Source organism: Bubalus bubalis, chromosome 11 (genome assembly GCF_019923935.1).
Source record: "Bubalus bubalis isolate 160015118507 breed Murrah chromosome 11, NDDB_SH_1, whole genome shotgun sequence".
NCBI lineage: Eukaryota > Metazoa > Chordata > Mammalia > Artiodactyla > Bovidae > Bubalus > Bubalus bubalis.
This window is the reverse complement of record NC_059167.1, coordinates 3,340,164-3,363,065: the sequence shown is the minus strand read 5'-3', so window position 1 is coordinate 3,363,065 and position 22,902 is coordinate 3,340,164. Positions and strand designations below refer to the sequence as shown.

Genomic DNA, 22,902 nt, shown 5'->3' with positions numbered 1-22,902 from the left:
TCAAAAAAGCTTTCCTCTCGAGCTTGTATTACAGAGCCGGCTACCTGTCTCCCTGGAAAATCTTTGGCCCCCAAGTCATCGTGAAAATCATACTGAAGAATGGAGCAGACCCCATTAAAAACCATGTGGAGGAGAAAAACTGGTGGAAGTTGAAGAAATTGGATCTTAACCTTGAGATTCAAGGTGCAGTCAGACAAGCACAGAGAGAAGACTGTGCTGGGTCTCTGAAGAGATCCAAGTGTGGACAGGAGCAGCCCCCAGGGCAGTTTAACTGAACAGAATCTTGGTGAAGGTTCCACAGCAACCCTCCAGTCTTGGAGAGGGCCTTTGCAGGAAAGGGTTCAGACTGTGCCTGCTCTTACATTCCAAGTGAACTCATAACTCTTGTTCCTCTCCCAGTTGATTATAAGCCACTTAATTTATCTCAGAGCCCCAGCCCAAAGCTGGGACATACTGAGACGCCAATGACTATGGAAGAATGGAAGGAAAGAGAGGAAGGGGGGGGAGGTGGGAGAGAAGGTAAGACAGCTGAGAAGCCTACATACAGACCCAAGTGAAACAAGAACTGAAAATGAGCAGCAGGACCAGGCTCAAGTGAACAGCTGAAAGACCCAGAAAATTTGGTGGAATCTCTGAAAAATTCAGTGTGCTCAGCTCAGTGGAGAAGAGGTCCAAATCTGCTCCAGTGGCCAAGACAGGAAAGCCTGAGGATGAGGAAGGGGTACAGAGACAGGGGCCCCTACTCTTTGTTCCCCTGAGGGTCAGGCCCAGAAGTGAGCACAGAGCCTAGCAAACAGGGAAACAGGTGTTCCCTAAAAACTATGTTGAATAAATGTGAAGCTCATTTACAAGGCCCTTTCCAGCTCTGACATTCTAGGACCCTGCCTTTTTCAGACCTCTCATTTCAGGCAGGTCCCTCTGACACCCCCATGGCTGGGCCTAGCGAAATAAGAGAAGGATAAAACTGCATTTTGAAGGACAGAAAGAGGCAGAAGCGAAAGTCTGACCTTGGGACATCACCTCACTTGACCCTGGGAAGTAACCTCAAGTTCCAGCTTGAGGAACTCCCTGGACTACCAACTGAACTACTTTTTTTTCCTGTTTTCTCCAAGGAGGAACACTGTGCCCACTGATGGCAGCAGATACTGTCTCGTGGGAAGAGTCAAGGCACAGAAACCGCCTCCTGATGACCCATTTGATTGATGGGCTTTGCTACAGAACTCCCTTCCACCTTCTCCCCGCACTGGAGCCCTCCACACCCTATAACTTAGAGAAGGACTAGCTCCCAGCCTCAGGCGTATTCCCATTCTTCATTCCACTCCCTTTTATTCTTACGAAGGAGCTGAGCCTGGCTGGCGCTTCCTAAGGCTGAACAATTTAGGGAAATTCTTCTGTGCCTTAACCTGCAGGCCACAGGAGGGAAGACTTCATGTGAGTTTTTGCTTGCATTCCTGAAGAGCAGTCAATCAGTACAGAAGCAAAGAGGGAAGGACAGAGGACAAGGGAGGAAGGAAAGAAGAAAGGTGGGAAGAACAGAGGGAAGGAAGGGTGAAATACAGATGCAGATGAAACAAAAACAAATTTGAAGCATCCCTGTCTTGAGTTCACAGCTAAAAATCTCAGGTATTTTTGCTGAATTCACTTCTGAGAAGGAAGCCAGTGGATCACATTTCTAAATGACTGGATTCGGGTTTCAGTGCTGCTGCTTTCTAGCTGGGTGAAGAAGTCCCTTTAAAAGCCAGACTGTCTGATGTGTGAGCTCTCGCTTTTCCTGACCTCAGAAGGCTGGAAGCTTCCTGTCACTGCACAGAACCGTTCCTTCCCGTGGTTCTGGGTTTGTGTTCCTAGACCACACTTCCACTGGACCCTTCTCTTAGGCCTGGCTCTTGCTCACACACCCTCAGTGCTCCCCCCAAAGCCTGGAGGATAAAGTCCAAGTTCCTCAACATGGTATTTGAGGTCTTTCTGGGTCTGACCCCCTCCCGCCCTCATGCAGTCTTTCCATTCTAGGACAGTGCGCATCATCCTTGAACCCCCCACCCACCGCGCGACCTGCCCATCTCTGTGCTTTGGCTCATGGTTCTGGTCTGCCCTGAACACTCACCTGTCCCCACCCTCAAACCAACCGCTACGCGGGCGTCTTCCTGAATGTGAACGCTGCTGTGACCACGCTGCCAGGTGATGGCAAGTGGGACCCCTTCTTCCGGGTATGACTCTTTCATGGCACTGGCCACTTTCTATGACGTTTATTGGCCTCGTGGGTTTCACCCACCCTAGACGCTGAGGTCCTTTGTGCAGAAACACTGTCTCCCCTCTGTCACTGGATCTCCACCTTAGAGCCCCAAGCCAGGCACACAGTAGGCATTCAATGTTTGTTGGGTGAAGGGGTGAATGAATGAATGATCACCTTCTCCCTGCACTTGAGACCCAGATGTCCTTGAGGAGATTGAAAAACTAAGTCTGAAACCACTCTGCTTGTCAGGCCCTCCCACCGTCCTCCCAGCAGGCGCATTATTTTTGCCCATTTTCTCCTCGTACCGTCTCTCGTTTCTCCCTTATTCCCCTTTGTCACTTTAATGGCATGCCAGCTCCCAGACGCCAAGCAGCACACACGGCTGGAAGTCTGGCAACAGTGACACAAGCAGAAAGCATCAAGCCCCAGAGGTGGCCTGGGTCAGCGAGAGGTGCTGGAAGGCAGAGACCTTCCTGAAATCTATTCCCAGAGACCCAAAGTGCACGGCCAGGAGACAGGGCTTTCTTCTTTTGAATGAACCTTTCTATTCTGAGTGAAGGAAAGCCTGGACTCGCCCCCACTCGTGCTGCAAGTGGGCAAATAGCAGCCACAAGGTCCATCTGTCAGGGTGACCGCAGAGGGGACATGGGCTCTGCACAGTTGGAATACGTGACCTCAACATTCCCTGTACTGGCAGATCTCAATCTTTGAGTGCAGTTTGGGGAAACTGGGATTGGGGCATGATTCAGACCTGCTGTCTCACCCCCCAACCACTTCCTCCCCCAGTAAGGGGACCGAGGGTGGCAGGTGGGGAGGGGTGTCTCCAAAGGCCTGCATGGCCCTTGTCCTGGCCCCGTCCAAGAGAAGTCTGGTTCTTCTCCTCCCCAGGATTCTTTCAAGGTCTAACTTTTGAAAAGGAAAGTGAAAGAGTCACAGAGAAAGACGGTTACCAAAATGCCACTGCTCCCTGCTTAGTCGGGGCAGTGTTGGCAGCATCAGGCTCCATGTTTCAATGCCTTTGGCCCAAGCACCTCCCTGGGCCTTGATTTGAATGTATGTGGTTCAGCACTAGCTCTAGAACCTTCTGGAACTTCCCGGAACTGACCTGCCAGTCTGAATATTGGCAGAAGCCCAGATCCCTCAGGTGAAGAGGACAAGGATGAGTACTGCGTGAGAGAGTCACTCTCAGGGACCATGAGAGGGATTTGAGAGCAATTTGAGGGGCTGGAGCCCCACAGGGCAGTGGTGGGGAGTGGTCAGCGCCAGAGGGATATTGTTTTGTGGCCACTGCTGCTATTCTAACCCCCAGTGAAGTGGGCAGTCTCCCACAGTCCTGTTGCATTCAGAACTACTGGACTAAGATGACTCCTGAGGAGACATTTGGGAGTGAACAGAAATGATGACTCCAAGCCCAGAAGGCAGTCTGCATCATGCTGTGGCAGCAGAAGCCTGCCTGGGGCTGGGTGAGGGGCGAGAAACCCACCGCCTGACAGCGGTGGAGGACAGAGGACAACGTCCATAGGGGCAAGAGAAGGCAAAGCTGCCTCTTCTCATAATTAGCCAGTGACTGTCAGGACAGGTTTTCCGGACCCACATGGGTCCAGGTCCAGAATATGGGGCCTCTGAGCACTGTGCCAGGCCTGGGTGGGGGGCGGGTGGGGGGGTGGCGGGCAGGGGAGTGGGAGGCAGATTCTGTGCATGGTAGGGCAACAGGATGCCACTGTTCTATACAGCCCTGCTGGAGTCTGCAGCCTCTTCCATACCGCAACCATCTCTGCCCCAACATCACCAGCCAGCCTCCTAGACCTCACCTCGCTCATGGGACAAACCTTTTCATAAAGAAACAAACAAAAATGGAACTGTCGGAGAAAGAGACTGAGCTCCACACCAACACTGTTAACAGCCCCAAGCTCCCTCCCCTTCCCCACACCAGACTTCCAGGCCTACGAAGCCTGGAGGGAAGAGGGTTCGTCCAAGGTAAAATGAACTCTAAAGGCCAAGAGGTGTTTTTGATTACCTATTGGAGTTCACAGAAAAACAGAGGAAATGGATAGATAGATACCGTGGTACCGCCAACAAGGAAGGAGAACCAGGCCACTCAGGCCAGGGGAGGGGCAACAGAACTCAGGGCGACAGGAGAGGGAGACAGAAAAAGAGGAAGGTGAAGACACCCCCTGGTCTTCTCCATTCTGTACGTGTACCTATGCTGGATGGCCTGACACACTCTCTGACAACCAGAGAATTTTCTGACATTCCCCTGGTGGGGTCACAGGTGGCCCCTCCCCCAAGCTCTCCCTCTGCTCCCTCCCCTAAGATGGAGGGGGCTGCCAATTCTGTGCTTTAGCTGAGACACAGAGAAATAAATGGGGGGGGTGGGGAGGGGGGACCCTGGGGAGGAGGTGTCCATGGCAGACGGCGGCCCTGTGGTTTGTTGCTCAATCTTCCAACCCAGGGGTCTCAGTCCCCAAAGCCCCAGGGCCTTGCCTTAGGAAACTCACCCAGGTGACTGTGGGAAGAGATGAGGCGCCCGGGCCCATCCTATGCCTTTGACAAAGAAGCGGCATCTTCCAGGGCTCCAAGGCCTCTACTATGGTGTGGCTTTCATGTTTGGATGAAAAGCTTCCCTGCAGGGAGGAGCCGAGGAGGAAATGGAATCTGGAGCTAAGCTCTTCCTGATTTTATACGCCACCCATCACCTGCCTGCCAGGGGTAGCTGTCACCTTGGGCAAGTCCACCCCGAGGCCAACAGGAACCACGTTTCTGTTACTACAGACCAGGGAGACTGTCAAACTTGAGTTTCTCGAAGGGCTTGACAAGCCAGCAACTACTGAAAGGTGCTCCAGTTTCTCTTAGGTCTAAAATGTAAATAAAAAGACAAAGACAAGTTGAAAAGGGAAAACAGACTCCTGAAAAAAAAAGACTGGCCAAGACCCAAACGCTGGTTCAGATGTTTTTTCCACCAGACCAATAAGATTCTTTTGGACACAGTAGCCCTAGGATGTTTAACTCAGAAAATTCTAACCTGATTTTTTTCTTTCCTAAATCTTTGTAAGAGGCCATCTCTGGCTTTGCTCTAAACGCATTTGGGACAACTTCTCGGTCTCTCATCAGATCCCCATGGCCAAGAGCACAGAACGCTGTTTTCGTTTAGGAGGGATCACATGTGCACTTCTCTGCTCTGTGTGTCTGCTGGTTCTCCACTCTAAACCAGCCCCTGGCAAGGCACCACAGGGCACAAGACCTGCGTAGTAAAGTCCCCTGGTGCTTCCATATATGTGTTTACCTCTTCTGTAACCATCAACAAATCTGTTCGCCTCCCCTTTGACAGATGGAGCTGTTTGTGCAAAGGCACAAACCTGAACTCACGGTTTGGGCTTGATGTGCAAGTCAGTGCCCAACAACCCCCGGGTCCTCACACTGACCTGAGATGAAGCCAAGCGTTCTCAGTGTCTGGCCTCAGATCTCCTCCAAAGATCCCCTGGTCGCAGGCAGGTGCATTTGGCACATGTTTTCAGATGATGGTGGATGAATTGTTTTGTTTTAAACACATTGTCCAGGCCCCTAGAAACAGCCAGTCCCATGAAACCTCCTCAACTGTTGAGGAGGGATCACAGTACCGGGGCAGGGGCGGAGTTCCTGGGAGAAAACCGACTCCAGGGCCAGGCCCCCTGCCCAACTCGATCTCGAAGGCCCTCCCTCATCCCTTCTGCTCAGTTCCCTTTGGGTCCTTTTTTTATGGCCTCGGGTCACCTCTTCTGGCTCTAGATCTTTTCTGGGATTATTTTTCCAAAACTTGTCACCCTCTCAGTGTCTGGTCCCCTTCCAGCCCGAGGCTACCTCTAGCTTGTTGACCTGCCTCTGTGCTTCGGACAGTGTGGGGGTCCCCTCAGCCCCCAGGAGGTTTGGTTCTCCCCTGTCACTCTGTCCCTAGACGCCCTGGAATATGACCCCCACGCCCCCACTGGGAAGCAGACCCTCGGTCCCACTGCCCAGATACACTTTGCAGGCAACCCCCTCCAGCTGTTGCCACGTCCCTCTTTGCTTTTTTCCTTCTTCTTTCCTCAGGTTAGAGGAGTCTTCCCCGCCCCCCGCCCCCCCAGAATGAATAAAATTATTCTGTTTCCGGAAGACATTTTTGACTGTATCCCCATACCTTTTCATCTTTAACAGTGTTCATTATTCTATTGGTCATCCCCTCCAAGGATTCAGAATTTTGAGAATATTAAAAAGTCGGGGGAAACGCGAGGTTCTTTCTGCTTCCGTCTCTGTCGAATCCTCCTCTTGCTCGAATTGGGGCGGTGGAGGAGGGGAGCGGTGCACAGGGGCCAGACTGAGGAGAGGAAAGAGGAAAATTTAAGAAGAGAGAAAAATGTTTATACTGCAGAAACATCATGCAGCTTCGGTCATAACAGGCAGTCAGTTTGGGGCGATAAAGTTCTTGCAGGAGCTCCCTCTAAAGGTCTGGGAAAGCGGTGTGGGAGGGAGTGGGGGGGGCATGGCCCCTTCCTCTCCTTGACATACACGCACGCCTATTTTCTGGGGTAAGTCACACCTCAAGGTGGCTGGAAAACTGGCCCTGGATCCCAGATCCCACAGTGCTAAGTGACGGAGACACAGACAGCCCAGGGCCCCTGTAGTGACTGTCTGGGTGCGGGGGTCGTGTGTGGGCCTGGGGAGGTCTGGAGTTGAGTTCCGTGTCCTGGTTTGGCCACGGAGCTGTCTGGCTCCCGCTCTCCTCACAGGAGGACCCTCAATTCTGTCCCCGTCCCCCCTGGCCTCCTCTTTCCCTGAAGGAGGAGAAAAACTCTGCTCAGCCCCACCCGGCCACCCACCGGGGCAGGCAGGGAGCGGAAAACCCGAGCTCGGCTGAGCACATTCCCCACCTCTCCTCAGAAGGAGCCACCCGCTTAGCCCCATCCGGCAAAGAGAGACGGTCCCGCCCCAGGCGCTGGCGCACGTACACACGTACGCACGTGCGCACGAAGCGTTTCCAGCATCCGGGTCTCGCACAAACCCGCTGTCCTCACCTGAGACACCCTTCACTCCCAGCAGCCTTTGCGGCAAGATGGCGGCGCGGCGCTGCAGGAAGAGGCGGCCTGTGGCGGGCGCGGCGCCCTCAGAGCCCAACCGAGGGCGTCTCAAAGATGGGTGCCCCGGGGCTGAGCCCTGAGTCACACACCAAGCAGGACCCAGGTCACCCTCCTGGCCGCGAAGCAACGGGATGTTCTCGGTGAGAAGGGCCGGTGGGGGCCGGTGGCTGCGAGCCGTGTGCGTGGTTCCGAAGAGACCTGGCTTCTCCGAGGGCAGTACAGAGCGCTGTGCCGAGAAGGCGGCCAAAAGGGGTCTGTGCGCCCAGCCCGAGGGTCTGCGTTCCCTCCTGGAAGGCCTTGCTGTGCTGCGGGTCACCATGGAGAGCGGGGCCAGAGGCTGCAAGCTCGCCATGTCTGGGAGGACTCTGAGGACAGAGGGCTAAAGCCACCGTGAAATCTGTGGATGGCCTGACGGTCCGTAGTGGGGGCCCTGTTCGCTTCCTGTATTGACGGCGCCGGGCACCCCACGCCCCTCAGACAGGGTGTGCTGGGCATGGAGGGAAGGGTCACGCCGGCCTTAGGGCCTGGCTGGTACAACTGGCCCAGACAGCCCGTGCCCGGTCACAGGAGCACTGTGGAACCCAAAGGTGACTGGAAACCACCATGACTCTCATCTTGGAACCAGAGGGGTGGGAAGGCAGAGAGCCGCCTGCCACACCCCAGCCGGGTACCCACACTAGCATTAGGGCCTCCTTGGCCGCTGGATCTGGAGTCTGCTTATTGCCTTATAAAGACCTGCAATAAAATCTTTTTAAAAGAACACAAGTCAAAGAGAGAAAGAGAGATGATGATGGTTCAAACTAAGAAGTTTCATTTAGAAGAAGGGGAAAAAAATGTTTACGTGTGCAAGAAAGAAAGACGCCTTTTATTTTCTCTAAAAATCAGTCCCATTTCAGTTTCACGATCCATCCTACCAGGAATGTGGAAAATCTCTCCTTGGGTTGCTGGTCTGGGCTGGAATCCTGGGCACCGCCCCCCACCCCGCACCTGCGCGGCGCAACCCCGGCCCTTCTGGTAGGGCTGCCCCAGGGTGCCTCTGCTGAATCCTGTCTCATCCTCTCTATGCAACTCCAAACTGTTCGGTCCCCAACCTAAGAAAATGTCTTTTGACTCGGGAAAACCTCATTCCCAAGCCTGCGCTGAATTCAAGTCCTCCCTTGGGTGTGACTTTTGAAACAAAGAAGGCAGGAATCCTGTGGCCATTGTATTCCTCGGCTTGAGAAAAGGAGGCTAGAACCTGGGAGCCCCAGGAGATGAGACAGAGGGAGGGGGAGGCAGGGGAGAAGGCAGAGAAGCTGCTTTATCTACTGTGTGTTCCTCAGACACACTTGCTTTCAGAAGGAGTTACAATTCCTGTTGCAATCGGTGGTGACCTGTAGAGCTTACCTTCTGTTCATCTTTAACTTTGGCTTCGAGTTTGTGGTTTATTTCAGAAAATGTAATAAAGCAGTCCCAAGTGAAGACTAATTTGTGGTGTCCTCAGGAGAAACGGATTCATATGCTTGGGAGTCATTCCTGTTCTCCTGTTCCCTAACCAGTCTACTGAGCCTTCTTAAAGATGCCACTTCTTACAGGAAGCCTGTTTTGACTGTCACCGTGTGTGTGCCAATCCTCACACTGTCTGAATTCCTAGCACTTTGGGGGTAATTTCTTGTACTTTTGAACAGAATCACACAAAGTCCTATTATGGTTCTCCCTCCAACCAGATGGCAGGATTTTGCCACCCCACAGCACATGGGCACAGGGCTACTAACTACAGTCTGAGATCGCTGAGGGCAGGGACCAAGGCTCCGCACACCCTGCAGCTCTCCCAGCACCTCACACAGAGGCGGGCTCCAAAAATATTTATTAAATGGATGGATGGGTGGAACAGATTGATGGATTGCACAGTCTTAACCAGTTACTGTCACCATTGAAAAAGTGAAATCGCTCAGTCGTGGCCAACTTTGCAACCCAATGGACTGTAGCCTACCAGGCTCCTCCATCCATGGGATTTTCTAGGCAAGAATGCTGGAGTGGGTTGCCATTTCCTTCTCCAGGGGATCTTCCCAACCCAGGGATCAAACCCAGGTCTCCTGCATTAGCAGGCAGATGGGTTTACTGTCTGAACCACCATTAGCTATTCTTCGCCACCCACTGCTCCCCAGCACCAATTCAGTGGGAAAATTGTTTCAAATTTGCATTCACTCATGGAAAGAAACAGCCCATTACTTTTCTTCTTTCTATGGAATCAGGCAACCACAGAATGTTCTTTACGGCCTAGATTACTGTTCTACTTAAAATGTTGAAATTGAGAGCCATAGATTATGCTTGCATCATGTGTATTTCTGTTTCATACATTTGCAACACATGCTTTTGATTCCATAATGTTGGAGTCCTCCCAGTTTCTTTATTTTAAAACAAATTTCTGTCTCACTGAGGCCTTGCACTTGTTCTTTGCCTCAGGTGTCTGCAGATTCCAAAGAGTTGTTGATACAGGCAGCTTGTAGATAACAGATTACAATATTGGAAAACATTTTAAAGTTACTGCTTTCCAACTGAGGGAAAAAAAATCTTTTCTTATCCTGAATGATTCCAAGTGATGAGTCTCTAAACGACCTTTAAGATGCATTTAATAAACATAACTCTCTCAAATGGGTTGTGTGAGACATTAAAAAAAATTTTTTTTTAGTTTTAGAGTCTTGCAATATATTTTTAAATGTATTCCTTAGAACAAGTCATCCATAAAGATACAGTGGATGTGTGTTGACCTGTGTGCTCTCTCAAATTCACACCGCCACGTATGCACTAGCATTTTAACTGAATAGTTTTGCATTGAGGGTGTGTGCCCCACTCTGGTTCCTGCCCTTGATGTAAATTCACAGCAGTGACGAGGTAGAAGTTGCCACTGGGGTCAGTACTGTCTCTAGACATCTTCTGTTTGCCTGGCCCACCGCTCTTTGCCCTGGCTCGCCTCACACGCTGCATCCTTCCAACCTCCCCTCCAGCTCACCCCAGATTTGGGCTCTCTTCCTTTGCCCCTACTCTCTGCAGAGGCCCTTACTCAACTCCACGTTCTTGGATTTGATATTTATTCAACAAACATCTTTCGATCTTTTACCGTGCTCCAGGCTCTGTTACGGGCCCATGAAAACAAGAAGGTAAGGACATCTCCGTCGAGGGGCTCCCGGTATGGGGAAGAGAGACAGTTACCCAAACAGAGAGGCTGCTGATACCAAGGGATCAACGGACAGCCGTGTCATCCATCCCCAGAGAGGCAAGGAACTTTCTGTTAATAGAGAAGTGATCCCCGCAGCACAGTGGCCAAGAAATTGAGCACCCATGAGACTTCTGGGATTTGCAGGGCTAACTGGAAGGAATTTGAGGAGCTGGAGCCCACAGGGCAGCAAGGCCAGCCCACAGGATTCTTGTTGTACAGCTGTTGCCATGATCCATTCCTGTGAGGCCAGGCAGAAAGCCCTTTTCAATAAAATCATAGCTAGCTACTTGGGGTTCTCTAAGAAATGCAAGCTCATTTGCTAGCATTTTGGAAAATTCTTAGTCTTCAATGAAGGTTTCTTGCTACCCTGCCCCTGTTCTCTAAGTGACTGCGTGTGGACATGCGTGCTAAGTTGATCCAGCTGTGTCCGTCTCTTTGCAACGCTATGAACTATAGCCTGCCAGGCTCCTCTGTGGATTTCTCCAGACAAGAACACCGGAGTGGATTGCCATGCCTTCCTCCAGGGGATCTTCCCCATCCAGGGACTGAACATCTCTCGTGTCTCCTCCATTGGCAGGCAGGTTCTTTACCCCTAGCTCTACCTGGGAAACCCCTCTCTAAGTGACTAAGGCTACTCAATTCTAAGTGCTATGCCCTAATGAGAGAATGTGGGCAAATGATGTTTTAGTAGTATTCTGGGAAATAGTTCTAACCTTGTGGATACCATGAGAGAATCTCAGGGATGTAAGAAGGTCATTGGCGAGTACTTTGAGAACTATGGGCCTTGAGTACAGTCCTACAGTGAATTCTGAGGATGTACCTGGATCAATAGGGAAGGTATTCTATGATGACAATATCTGCCTTGGGCATAGGTGTAAGGAGTGTGGCCCATTTGTCATATGTTTGACATCCCCACAAAATATAATATTTCCTAAGGTCATATACATTTAAACTATCAGTAGTATTAAGAATGGTTTTAAAACAAATATTCCAATATCTGTACCTCTAAATGAGAGCTTTCCATCAAAGTTGTCATCTTTAGAGTCTAGTTACTTTAACTATCACTGTGATCAAAATTTCGGAGCTCTCCATAAACACCAAACACAGATCAAATTCTTTATTATTAGTACAAGGCAAACTTGATTTTAACCAAGAGGATACTCAGGAATTGGATAGTCTTGGGTTCCAAATGACTTTGAATTCACAAAAAATATAAATCTCCCTTAAAGGATACAAATGTGCTGTCAAGAAGGGCACTAAAATCATTCCACCAGTAATGTATCTATATTGTCTATCAGGTACAGTGCTCAGTCCTGAGAAGAGAAATGAGAGGCTGAGTTGCTGTACTGAGGAGCTTATCTCCTGCATCAGACAGACAAGGCAACCAGCCGCTAAACCATATAGCCGTATAGCAGGCACTCGAGTTGAGGGAAGCCCGCTGTGTAGAAGGCAGCTAACTCACAGTCAGGGGAGGGGACGAGGGAGGGAAGGGTCCCCACAGGCTGCTCTTCAGCTCAATACTGAGTTGAAGAGGGGCCAGGTGGTCGTGGGAAGGGGGAGGTGGCTCCTAAGGCGGGGGAGGCCTCCCAAAAGGGACAGCACGTGCAGAGACCTGGAGATAGCAGAAGAAAGCATGGACCACAGGCAGAGCCAGGGAGAAATCCAAAGTGGTGGCAGCCGAGGTTGGCGTGCAATGAGGCAGAAATTCACATGGGGCCTGACCAAGACTAGGGCTTTGGGGTTTTTTATCCCAAAGGCCAGGGAGATCCAGAGGCCAATTTGCATTTTGGAAAAGTCGCTTTGAATTCCTGCCATGTGCCATGCACTCTGTCCCCGTGCATGCAAGTAAAATCAATAAAAATAGGAACCAGACCTGTCCCTGGCCAGCCCACGACCAGTAGTCGCACTGGGTTAGCCTGGGCGTGTTCTTGGCTTTGGCTAAGAATGGAAGTCACTTGGCCTTGCTCAGTCCTGCAGCCAGAAACTCACCCTTGACCTCACGGCACACCTCTCTCACAAACAGGGTGGGCGAGACAGTGCAGACAAGTCAGAAAGAACCAGATCACCTTTACTAGATGAGTGCCCAAAGCACACGCCCCGTGCAGCTGTGTGATCTGGTGAAAGAGACTCGGGCTTAGAGCTGATTGACTTGGGTTGGAAGTTTCTCATCATCTCTGAGCCTCAAAGGCTTCATGGACAAAATGAAGAAACCCAACTTTAGAAGACCCAGTGGCATGTTTGCAAACTGCCTAGCAGAGTGCATGGTACGTAACCAGGTACCTTCCCTCCTAGCTCAGTCAGTAAACAGTCTGCTTGCAATGCAGGAGACCCGGGTTCGATTCCTAGATCGGGAAGATCCCCTGGAGAAGGAAATGGCAACCCACTCCAATGTTCTTGCCTGGAGAATCCCATAGACAAGGTGGCTACGATCTGTGGGGTCGCAAGAGGAGGACACGACTTAGCAACTAAACTACTGCTACTACTAAGCTGGTGCTCAAAAGTGGTGGGCGTTGTATCTCTACCCATGTTGACAAGCCCATGGTTGGTGAACACAAAGTTAAGTGCAAAACCAAATACAGCTTGAAATCTGGATACCCAAGCAGTTGTCCATTTCATATGGGCAGACATGGCACAATGCCCAAATTCAGTGTCTTACCTGGAAATGGTGACATGCTGTCCAATCCCCAGCAACGTGCAATCAGGATGAGATAAAAATAAGAAAGTGAAAGCAAATACCAAGTAACCATACTGGGTGAAGTTTCCTCCTCTTGGGTTGCTTTGGGCTCCCCCACCTGCCAGACGGTTAAGTTTGCATTGGCTATTTCCTGATGAATGCCAGCCAGGCCAGAAGCCTATCTCTGGATGACCTGTGGTCCTTAGCATACCTTCCAACCCAGCCTCGATGAACCATGTTTGGCCCCACAAATAAAGGAAAACAGGAGAGACTTTGTATTAGATCTTCCAGAAGGTCTTTGTTGCAATTTTCTCCATTGTTGGGAAAAAACAAAAACAAAAAAACTTACATCACCAAAGACAGTAGCAGCACAGCTTATTGAAATGTTACAAGCAAAGTTGCTTTTGTACTTTTCCTAATAAGAACATTACAAAATTCCCTCCTCCCCCCACCCTGCTTTTTTTCTGTAAAATGCCTTTTTTTTTTTTTAAAGCACCATGAAATCTTACAGAGAGAGAAATAGGTGAAACACCTCCACACATGGGTTTATCATTGTCACGGGGTCCCCTGCCTATGACGCTGGGGTGGGTAAGAAGCCAGAGGCTGACATGACGGTGGCTTTTTGCATAACACTTCTAGGCACCGCTGCGGGTTTCACTTCAAGCTCGGCGCCCTGATAGCAGAGGGAACATTTAGCCGTTGTCCCGGACAGCCGTGCAGATGGGGTGGAAGTGCTCGCAAGGAGGTTTGTCGCCTTTTTTTTTTTTTTTTTTTTTTTTTTTTTTTGGTTTTTCTGTAATGCATACAGAACTATTTGAGATTTTTCACTTAAGAACCGAGAAGAGAAAGTTTCCAGATCTCCTAGGTATGTGTGAAAAAAATCGCTTTTGGTAAAATCAGAGACACCCCTTATTTCTCCTCCTCGCCACGGCACTGACATCACGTGACTCGGGGACCGCCGGGTTTGCGGGGTGGGGGAGGGGGGTCGGGTGGACTGCGGTTTCCATGGACTGCGGACGGGGGGTGAAGTAAGCACGAAGCAGCGGGTTCCTTGCCCAACGACGGAGGACGGGACTTTATTTACAGCCTGGAGTGAGCATGCTACTCCAGAGTTTCCATACGCAGCATTCACAGCATCCACAAAGCCAAATCAAAAAATCACCTTTGTTTCCGAGAGTTGCCATTTTTATTTTTAAGGCCATTTACTAGCTACCTCTTACACTCTGCCGCCGAGAGCTCTCTCTGCTCCTGCGGTCCCTCTGCTCCTGCGGTTACTGCCTTTGCACACAACTGCATGGGAACCGCGAGGGACCACCCCCGTCCCTTTAAAACCTAAGGGGGATGTAGGAAGCACAGATATGAGATGCAGTACTGGCTTTAAAAAAAAATTTTTTTTAAGAGAGTCTCTGCATGTTTGTTTGCTTTCAAGGTTTGGACACCATGGTACTCATTGGAATGATCTACATTCTTATACAGTGGGCGAAAACCTGCCCTACCCAAATTCCGGCCACATTCTCACTAACCCCCGAAACTAAGCGTCCAAATACAGGAGCAGCATCGACTCAGCCAAGAAGCACCATCTCAGAGGGAGGGAAGGGGTGGTTTGCTAACATCTAGTCCAACTAGGACTTTCAACATGGAACCATCCCCACAGAACCCAAAGCAGCCATTGCCTCTGTATGTGTTCTGTGTGTGGGGGGGGAGGGGGGGGGGGGGATCTGAGTAAGAAATAACCTGTTTATAGTGTAAGAATTCATAACGTAATCAAATGAAACCTTTACTGCAATTGACTGCAGATAGTAATAGCTTAAAATTCTTTAGTCTAAACACCATGTAAAAAAGTGCCCATATGGGATAAGCCAGGCCCCCCCGCCCCAAACGCAGGTGACAGTGTGAGGTAAGGTGATAGTGAGCCTACACAGGGCACGACCCTCATTTGGACATAAGGCTCCCAAATATATCTGGTCTCCATCCATCACCCAGGAAACAAATCCCAAGAGGCAAGAGACTAAGCTCTCATCTTGCCTAAAGGAAGCAGGGCCCATCCATCAGTATTTACAAATCCAGCTAGTGAAGTTCTTAGCATACTTAACTCATGGACCACTGAGCATTTGGTCAGAGCACTGCAGAACCAAAAGGGACCTTCAAGATTGACTCTCCGGGCTCCACTCCCTTGATGTGCTGATGAGGTAACAGAAATGTAGGCACAGGGTCTGAGGGGCCCAAGATCACGGGCCGGGTCAGGGAAGCACAGACAGTCCCAGTCACCTTAGCTGTAGGTCAGGAACAGCCCTACCTACACACACATAAGGGCCTTGCCCCAAAGCAATAAAGTCCTAGGGTCGCCACTGGGTTCGAACTGGGCATTGAGCTGAAGTCTCTCCAAATTGTCCCTTGGTTCTCACCAGTAAAAACTTCCAGATCCTCTGTGGAGGAAACATTCAACACCCAGTTAACAGGAGAAACAATGGACACTGCCCACCAAAGTCACTGTCCCTGTGGTCTATCCATGTGCAAAATCAAAATGTTTTCTCCAGGTTTATGGTGGGGTGGGAAGTGCGGGCAAGGCAGGGCTGTTCTGATGTGTGTGTAGGATTTGTAGCAAGTTTGCCTTATCCACGTGAATTCCCGTGTTACTGGACCCCATTTTTAAAAGGTAGCTTTCAAACAACTCCAAAACAACTGGCCTCCTCTTCCCAAATCTCAGTTTGTACACATGAAGTGGAGCCCAACCCCTGGATGCCCTCCCAGCCTCTCCTCTGGAGAGTAGGTTGCATGCGTGCGTACATGCTAAGTCGATTCAGTGCCTCTTGACTCTTTGTGATCCTAGGGACTGTAGCCCATGGAATTCTCCAGGCAAGAATCCTGGAGTGAGTGGCCATGCCCTCCTCCAGGGGATCTTCCCAACCCAGGGATGGAACTTGCATCTCTTGTGTCTCCTGCACTGGCAGGTGGGCTCTTTACCACTAGCGCTGCCTGGGAAGCCCGGAGAGTAGGCTACAGCTTGTCGGACACTGTGCCCACATGTCTAATGGATCAATCTCCACAAAGAGAGGGCTCTTCTTTGATTGTATTCGTCAGGGCCTCAGTCCCATCTGTACTCGGGAAACTCCCAGGCAAGGGCTATTCTCGCTCCATCTGTGTGACTGGGACCTGACTTGTCTGGCCGAGGGTCTGGGCTTACCAGGGGGCTCAGTGGTAAAAAATCAGCGCAACTGAGTGTCTACACACACATATACCAACATCTGGTGTATGGTAGAGTGTGGTTCCATTTGGTAGAGTGTGCAGCTTAGAGTTTTGAACTGTTTTATTCCACCTGTGTGCCGAGTTCCTGCAGGACAAGCAAGTAAAGTGCAAAAGGGTGTCTTCAAAGGGCATTTTTAACAGTACAGAAAGGGTGCCAGGAGGCGCATTCCCAAAACCAAAACCAAAATAATGTACAATGATCATCTGTAAGGACAACGTGTTAGGCCGTGTTCACAAAGACCTCATCGCATCTTGGCAGTAAAGAGCTTTCCCCTCCCTCTGTATGCCATGTCCAGGAAACCAGAAAGACACACATGCACGTGCACACACAGACACACACTCACAAGGTGCATGGCATGGACACTGCCGCCAAGTCAAAAGCAGACTTTGGTCAAATAGACTTTGATGACTAGCTCTGCCGCCTTCTTGCTGTGTGCTCTTAGGTCAGTTACTCACTTGGCTTCCCTGAGCCTCTGTGTCATCACGTGTACAATGGGTTTGCAAACACTTCCCGCAGAGCGTTGCTGGGGCGGTTCAGTGAGCCCACGCCCCTAAAGTGCCTCATCTAGTGCCTGGCCCATGGGCGTCACTGGATAAACGACAAGGAAGCCTCTTGGCCAGCTCTGCCTGTAGAGTCTAGAATTTTAACCCACTATTATAAAGAAGGTATCGAGTAACAGGGTAGAAACCCAAATGAATGAGATCCCTGGACAGTTTAATCAGGAAGCTTTCAACTTGTCAGAATAAGAAAGTCCCAGTTCCCCGTGCTGTGCTGTGCTTTGCTTGGACTCTCTGCGACGCCATGGACTGTAGCCCACCAGGCTCCTCTGTCCATGGGATTCTCTAGGCAAGAATAATAGAGTGGGTTGCCAGGCCCTCCTCCAGGGGATCTTCCCAACCCAGGGATCGAATCCAGGTCTCCCGCAGTGCAAGCGGATTCTTTACTGTATGAGCCACCAGGGAAGCCCAGTTACCTACTAATTCCTTAGCACACACTTTGTCAGGCTGGAATGACTCCCGTAGTAAGAACCAAGGCCCATCCCTGCATATACATCGTTGCCCAAGCGTCTGTCTGTTACTCTGTGGACACAGGATGTCACCAGTGAGCCACAGCCCTGTGGCAGCATTAATCCAAACATACCTTGGATGGGGCAGGGGGGACTTGATTCTTATTTGGCTCCTTCCCAAAAGTGATGCCAGTGCTTTAATCAGAGCTTACAATGGTTGGGGGCGGGGTGGTGGGGGGGGTGCGGTGAGGCACACGGGGGATGCGGGTGCTCTAGACAAAGGAGAGCTGTGCATTTGGGGGAAATAGCAGCAAGAGGTCTGCCTTGGCTGAAGCAGTCGAGGATGCGGTGGCTATCATTTTTCCCTGGAAGTCAGAAAAGCATTAGATGGTTTCTGGAAGTCTCTGCCAGTCTGTGACCTTTTGACAAATCCACCCTGCGTGTTAGCTATGTGACATCCCCAAACAGTGGTACTGAGCCCAGGAGGCCCATAAGCAGCAACTTCCAGGTGTTGCCAGGTCCAAACACTGAAGTGTGTGGCACAAATAGCTAGGTTTGAACCAGGATAACAGCCAGCCAACTCTGAAAAAGGCTGAGGCACACGTGGGATACTTGGCGTAGTACGTACTCTTTCCTTGCTGCTAAAAATCCACTTAGAGTCTTCCTCCTCAAACCTATGACCAGTCAGACCCCCACTTTCCTTCACCGGGTGTTCTAATCTCGTGAAAAAAAAATCATAATTATCACCACGTGCTGGTTACTGTTCTCCTAGAAACAATCAATCACAGTAGCATTGTAACTTTAGTGGCTAGCAGGTACAAGTGAAGAAATGATCAAGGAAAAGCAGTGATACTTTCAGAATAAAGGAACACCCAAACATAAAAGCGAAGTCTTTCAAATACTTCTTTTAAGTATTATTTTTAAAAAAAATGGCAGTAATGGCACTTAAGCTGCAAGCAATGAAAACAATTCAATCTTCTCGTACAAGGGTTGGTTTGAGGGATTCCTTTTCCTTTTGTTTGCAAATAGCAGGATAGGACCTGGTGTCACTCTGTCTACCCTAAGACACCCAAAGGGACGAGAAGCCCTGAGAAGGAACGATGCCATGGTCCTCCTTGGTATGTCTCAGACATGCAGGATGTCTATGTTTACAAACATTTAGGATTAGCTAGACAGGACAGTAAGCCACTGGCATCATGCAAGGCAATAGTTTTGGTATTTTCCCCCTTTTTATCAAAACCAATTGTAACAAGTTCCACTAGAAAAGTGAACATGAACATTTCAAAACCAGTTTGTTTTCACCGTTGCACCCTTTTGGTGCCTTTTCAGCGCACCGTGCACTGAGGTTTGGTTTTTGCCTGTCACCACGCAGCGGCTGAGGTTGAGTGTTCACCAATGCTTGCGAGTCCGATTGGACTACCTGTGAGAAAGACAAAATTCAGCAGGCTTCTGTCATTGGTTAAGGTGATATCCACAGTGTGATGTGACTTTTTTTTTTTTCTCTTGTAATGAGGAAAGCAATTGCACCTTTTGATACGTGTGCTCTCATCTGCTTCCAACAAATTCTAGGTGCTCTCGGGTCCCAGGGACGTTCATCTGGAGCTTAGAAAAGACTAGGGATGCACTGAACGCTTTTGTCTCAAAATCGGAGCTCAGAGCAACATTCCAACATGTCCGCTCCGACCCCAAGTGACAAGGACCAGTCCACCTCCCAGTCCAGTCCCCTTGTGCGTGCGTGCACACATTCCTGACAGTGGGTTCAGGAAACGACTTCCTTCAAAAGACACACCTGTTCCTTTCAGACGGCTGGTCTACGAATAGCTGCCCTTTCGCGCCCTCCGGAGCGCGGTGGCGCTGCCCGGGGCCACCGCATCCATGGCCGGCACGTGCCCTGGACCTCGGCAGCCGTGACCTCCCGCGCCCGCGAAGGCGCCCTGGGTGTCCTGCGGCTGTGATCAAAAGGCATGTCCTTGTTCTTTTGATTCCCTTTTGGCAGAGCGAGCTTTCTCGGTCGTTTATGGCACAGTGAAATATCTTCTTCGATGCTATGTAATTTCTGACTAACGAGAAGTCTTGTTTTAAGGCACGTGTCTCAGGGTGAATATATTTAAAAACAAACAAAAGACAAGGCTGGGTCACGTCCAGTGCGTCCTTCCCGCTTAGTTTCTGGCTTCTAGCAGCGCGCTGCTGTCGCGCTCCGCGTCTTTGGCGTCGGCGGGGCCCACGCCGTCCCCCGCGCCGGCCGGCGGCTGGGCGCAGTCGGTGAGCACGGCGGTGCTGGAGTGGTCCGAGTTGCACCCCTTCTCCGTGTCCTCCTTCTTCTCCTCGTCCAGGGAGTAGTGGCGGAGGGTCCTGTAGATCCTGTGCACATCCTCGGGCAGGGCCTTGCGGAGGTCCCGGTTCTTCCTCTTGGTGAGCCTGGAGGCGGAGCCCAGCTTGTTGACGATGTTATCCTCGGAGGCGCCCTGCCCGCGCTTCTGCAGCGGCTCCGACGCCTGCAGCCGTAGGTTGTTGGGCCGGTGGTCGATGCTCTCCTGGGACGAGGCCTTGCAGCGGCCCGCGTCGAGCGCGGCGAACACCGAGCGCTTCTCCGGCGAGAGCATGTCGAGTGAGTGAGCCCGCTGGTCCAGGCCCAGGCGCCGGCGCTCCATGCTGCGGATGGTGGCGGCGCGCTGCAGCTTGTCGTGGATCTCCACGCTCAGCCGCCGCCGCGTCTCCCGGAACTCGGCCGTCACGTTGGCCTTCCACTCGGCCGCGTGCGCCTTGATCTCGCCCACCTGGCGGAGAGACGGGGCGACCACAGGGCGCTGAGACACCGTCCCCCGCCCCACGCCCTGCGAGCAGGCGCCCGCCACTGCCCACCCCCATCGCCGCCACCCCCATCGCCCCCAGCGCCCGGGCACCCGCCTCCACCCCCCTCGCACCCACCCCCCATCGCACCCGCCCCCCCATCGCACCCACCGCTTCATCGCACGCACCCCTTCATCGCCCCCAACCCCCAGCGCCACGACACTCCATTGCCACCAACCCCCCATCGCCACCACCCTCCCGTGCCCGCAGCCCTCGGGGGTCCTCGTGGGAATGAGGCCCGGAGGCGGTGGCTTTGCGTCCGCCCAGCCAAGGGGAGGAGAGGCTACTTCCACCCTCGCCCTTCCCGCTCGGGACTAAGGTGCCTCCCAGAGGCGCACGTGCTGGGCAACCCGACCGCCGCCGGACACCTGGATTCGGGGACGGAAGGGGAGGCGGACGGACCTGACTTAGCGTCTGTTGGGTTCACCCTTCCGTGGTCCGGCTTCATTCCTGCTGCATAACTGGAGGCAGTTGTGTCTAGCTCAGAGCTTTTCCTGTTATGTGAGGTAGCCGGGCACCTAGCTCGGCCCTGGGCACAAAGCAGGTATCCAGCGGGTCCTCTGCCCTGCCCTGTCCCTCCAAGACGTCTGTCTGGGTTAGAGTGCTCCACCCGTCCCCATTAGCCTGGAAATGACCTAGTTCTAAAAAGGAAAGTCCTGTGTCACCCCATATCTAGGCGGTGCTGTCTATGACCTTGTGCTATCCGGCTTGCGCTGGTTTAAGACCACCCTCCCACCCCCACACAGGGTACCTGATAACCAAGTTTCCCTGCTCAGGGTGCAGGAAGGGGGCATCTTCTGCCAAAGCCCACAGAACGTGTGCTTTCTCAGAGCAAAGTCTTGCATGAGGGTCAAGACCAACTCTCTGGGCTTTATTTCAGCAGGACTGCTAGTACAAGATTCATGCTTTCCTATGCAGAGGAGTAACTCGGACTTTTGCATTGAGAAATGTCAATATTTATGTTGTTGAGTGTTCTCTTTTGTTACGGCTGATTTTCAGCAGGTCAGTTAGCTCTCTGGGGAATCAGACTAGAGAGTGCATTGATACTGCTTCTGCAAGCCAGGAAAATTAAACCTCTGCCCCCAGGAATGGTGTGGGAGATGGTGCCATCTAAGGAGGCTCTCCCAGGACCCTCCGCTCAGAATGTCTGCACCCTGGGCAGGGAACAGTCGCCCTTAAACAGGCTGTCCCGCTGTTTCTTTAGGTTTTATCTCGTTTCCTTTCTTTACTGCTTTGCTTCTCTTTACCCTTCTTCTTTCTTATTTCTTTTCCTCTCTTTCCAAAAGAACTACATGGACATTTTTTTTTTAATTACAAAATCTACCTTTGCTCTGTAGCCATTCCTTTTCTTGCCTGTGTGTAGGCTTCCATGCACATTTATTTGAGGAAGGAAGGGCTGTTGTGTGTGTGCCCCTGGCCACAGACATATATTTGTTTCTACAGATCTGACAACCCGGAGGGGACATGAGTGAAAGGGACCCCGTGAGTTCACCCCCCACGGCCGGCCACAGTTCAATAACTTCAGTCTCATATGGAATTGAGAAAAATGCACACATTTGCTGATTGGGGGCAATTGTACACCTCCCCCAACTGCAGTCTACCTATGCTGACTATGTCTGGGTATGTTTTTTTTCACTTCCTTTTTTAAAAATAAGTTGCCGTTTACTAGTTTTTCCAGGAGCTGTGGGCTGGTAAGTGAGTCACCAGATTTTTCTCACCTGCTAAAAAAGAATCCAGAAATAACTGCTATCCAATTTAACGTGGCATTTAAAATCATTCAAGGATTCAAAACAAGGACATCTAGGAGGCCTCCACTTAGTAGGAGATAGTCTAGCCCATAGAATGCTGCTACTGCTGCTGCTGCTAAGTCACTTCAGTCGTGTCCGACTCTGTGCGACCCCATAGACGACAGCCCACCAGGCTCCCCCGTCCCTGGGATTCTCCAGGCAAGAACATTGGAGTAGGTTGCCATTTCCTTCTCCAATGCATGAAAGTGAAAAGTGAAAGTGAATTTGCTCAGTCGTGCCCAACTCTTAGCGACCCCATGGACTGCAGCCCACCAGGCTCCTCCATCCATGGGATTTTCCAGGCAAGAGTACTGGAGTGGGGTGCCAATGTTTCTGACCTCAGGAACATTCAGAGAATCTGGACGGAATCCTACCTCTTCTTTTGTCTTTTTGGATAAAACGCGTAGCCAATCTCCGATCATGCTGAGGACAGCTGCAAAGTAGGCAAGGCCAACAAGGATCCAAAACCACACCAGGGGCTTATACCACTCCCGGTAATTGATGCCAGCGTTTCCCCCTGCAAACAACCAAGCGTTACTTTAAGGAGGGTCTGGCAAACAGTCGTCGCAGAGCAAACGCATCCCAGTCCGTGTAGCAGAGCTGCGGTCGCATCACCATCCAACGCTCAGCTGCTCGGCCTGCTGTATACTCGATGTGACAGGGTGGGAGGGCAAGGAAATGTCATGTCTCTTCCCCAAAGGAGCCTGGCCTGTGGCTTCACTTATTTTGAATCTTGACCAATAATCTCCATACATCATGTGCTGTGATTAGTTGCTCAATCTTGTTCGACTCTTTGCAACCCCGTGGACTGTAGCC

General features: G+C 51.2%; 1 protein-coding gene and 1 long non-coding RNA gene across 5 annotated transcripts in view; both read right to left on the bottom strand.

The window, feature by feature from the left end:
• LOC112587765 overlaps positions 1-11,902 on the bottom strand; it is a 66,955-nt gene extending 55,053 nt beyond the window's left edge. Inside the window, exons 1-5 of one of the 4 annotated variants that reach the window (XR_006542586.2) lie at positions 7,117-11,896; positions 6,387-6,563; positions 5,656-5,794; positions 4,954-5,088; positions 4,732-4,857 (exon numbers count right to left, since the gene is read on the bottom strand). This is a non-coding gene — a long non-coding RNA (uncharacterized LOC112587765). Of the gene's footprint in view, positions 1-4,731; positions 5,089-5,655; positions 5,795-6,386; positions 6,564-7,065 lie in introns of all 4 variants that reach the window. The other 3 variants (XR_006542587.2, XR_003112210.3, XR_006542588.2) reach the window with 3 other exon arrangements.
• Positions 11,903-18,338: 6,436 nt separating this feature from the next.
• The window catches only part of KCNK10 (potassium two pore domain channel subfamily K member 10), an 85,372-nt gene continuing 80,808 nt past the window's right edge, over positions 18,339-22,902 (bottom strand). The window contains exons 5-6 of the mRNA XM_006061469.4: positions 22,461-22,603; positions 18,339-20,226 (exon numbers count right to left, since the gene is read on the bottom strand). Coding sequence (XP_006061531.2) covers positions 19,609-20,226; positions 22,461-22,603 — 761 coding nt within the window. The 3' untranslated portion in view covers positions 18,339-19,608. The remainder of the gene's footprint in view (positions 20,227-22,460; positions 22,604-22,902) is intronic.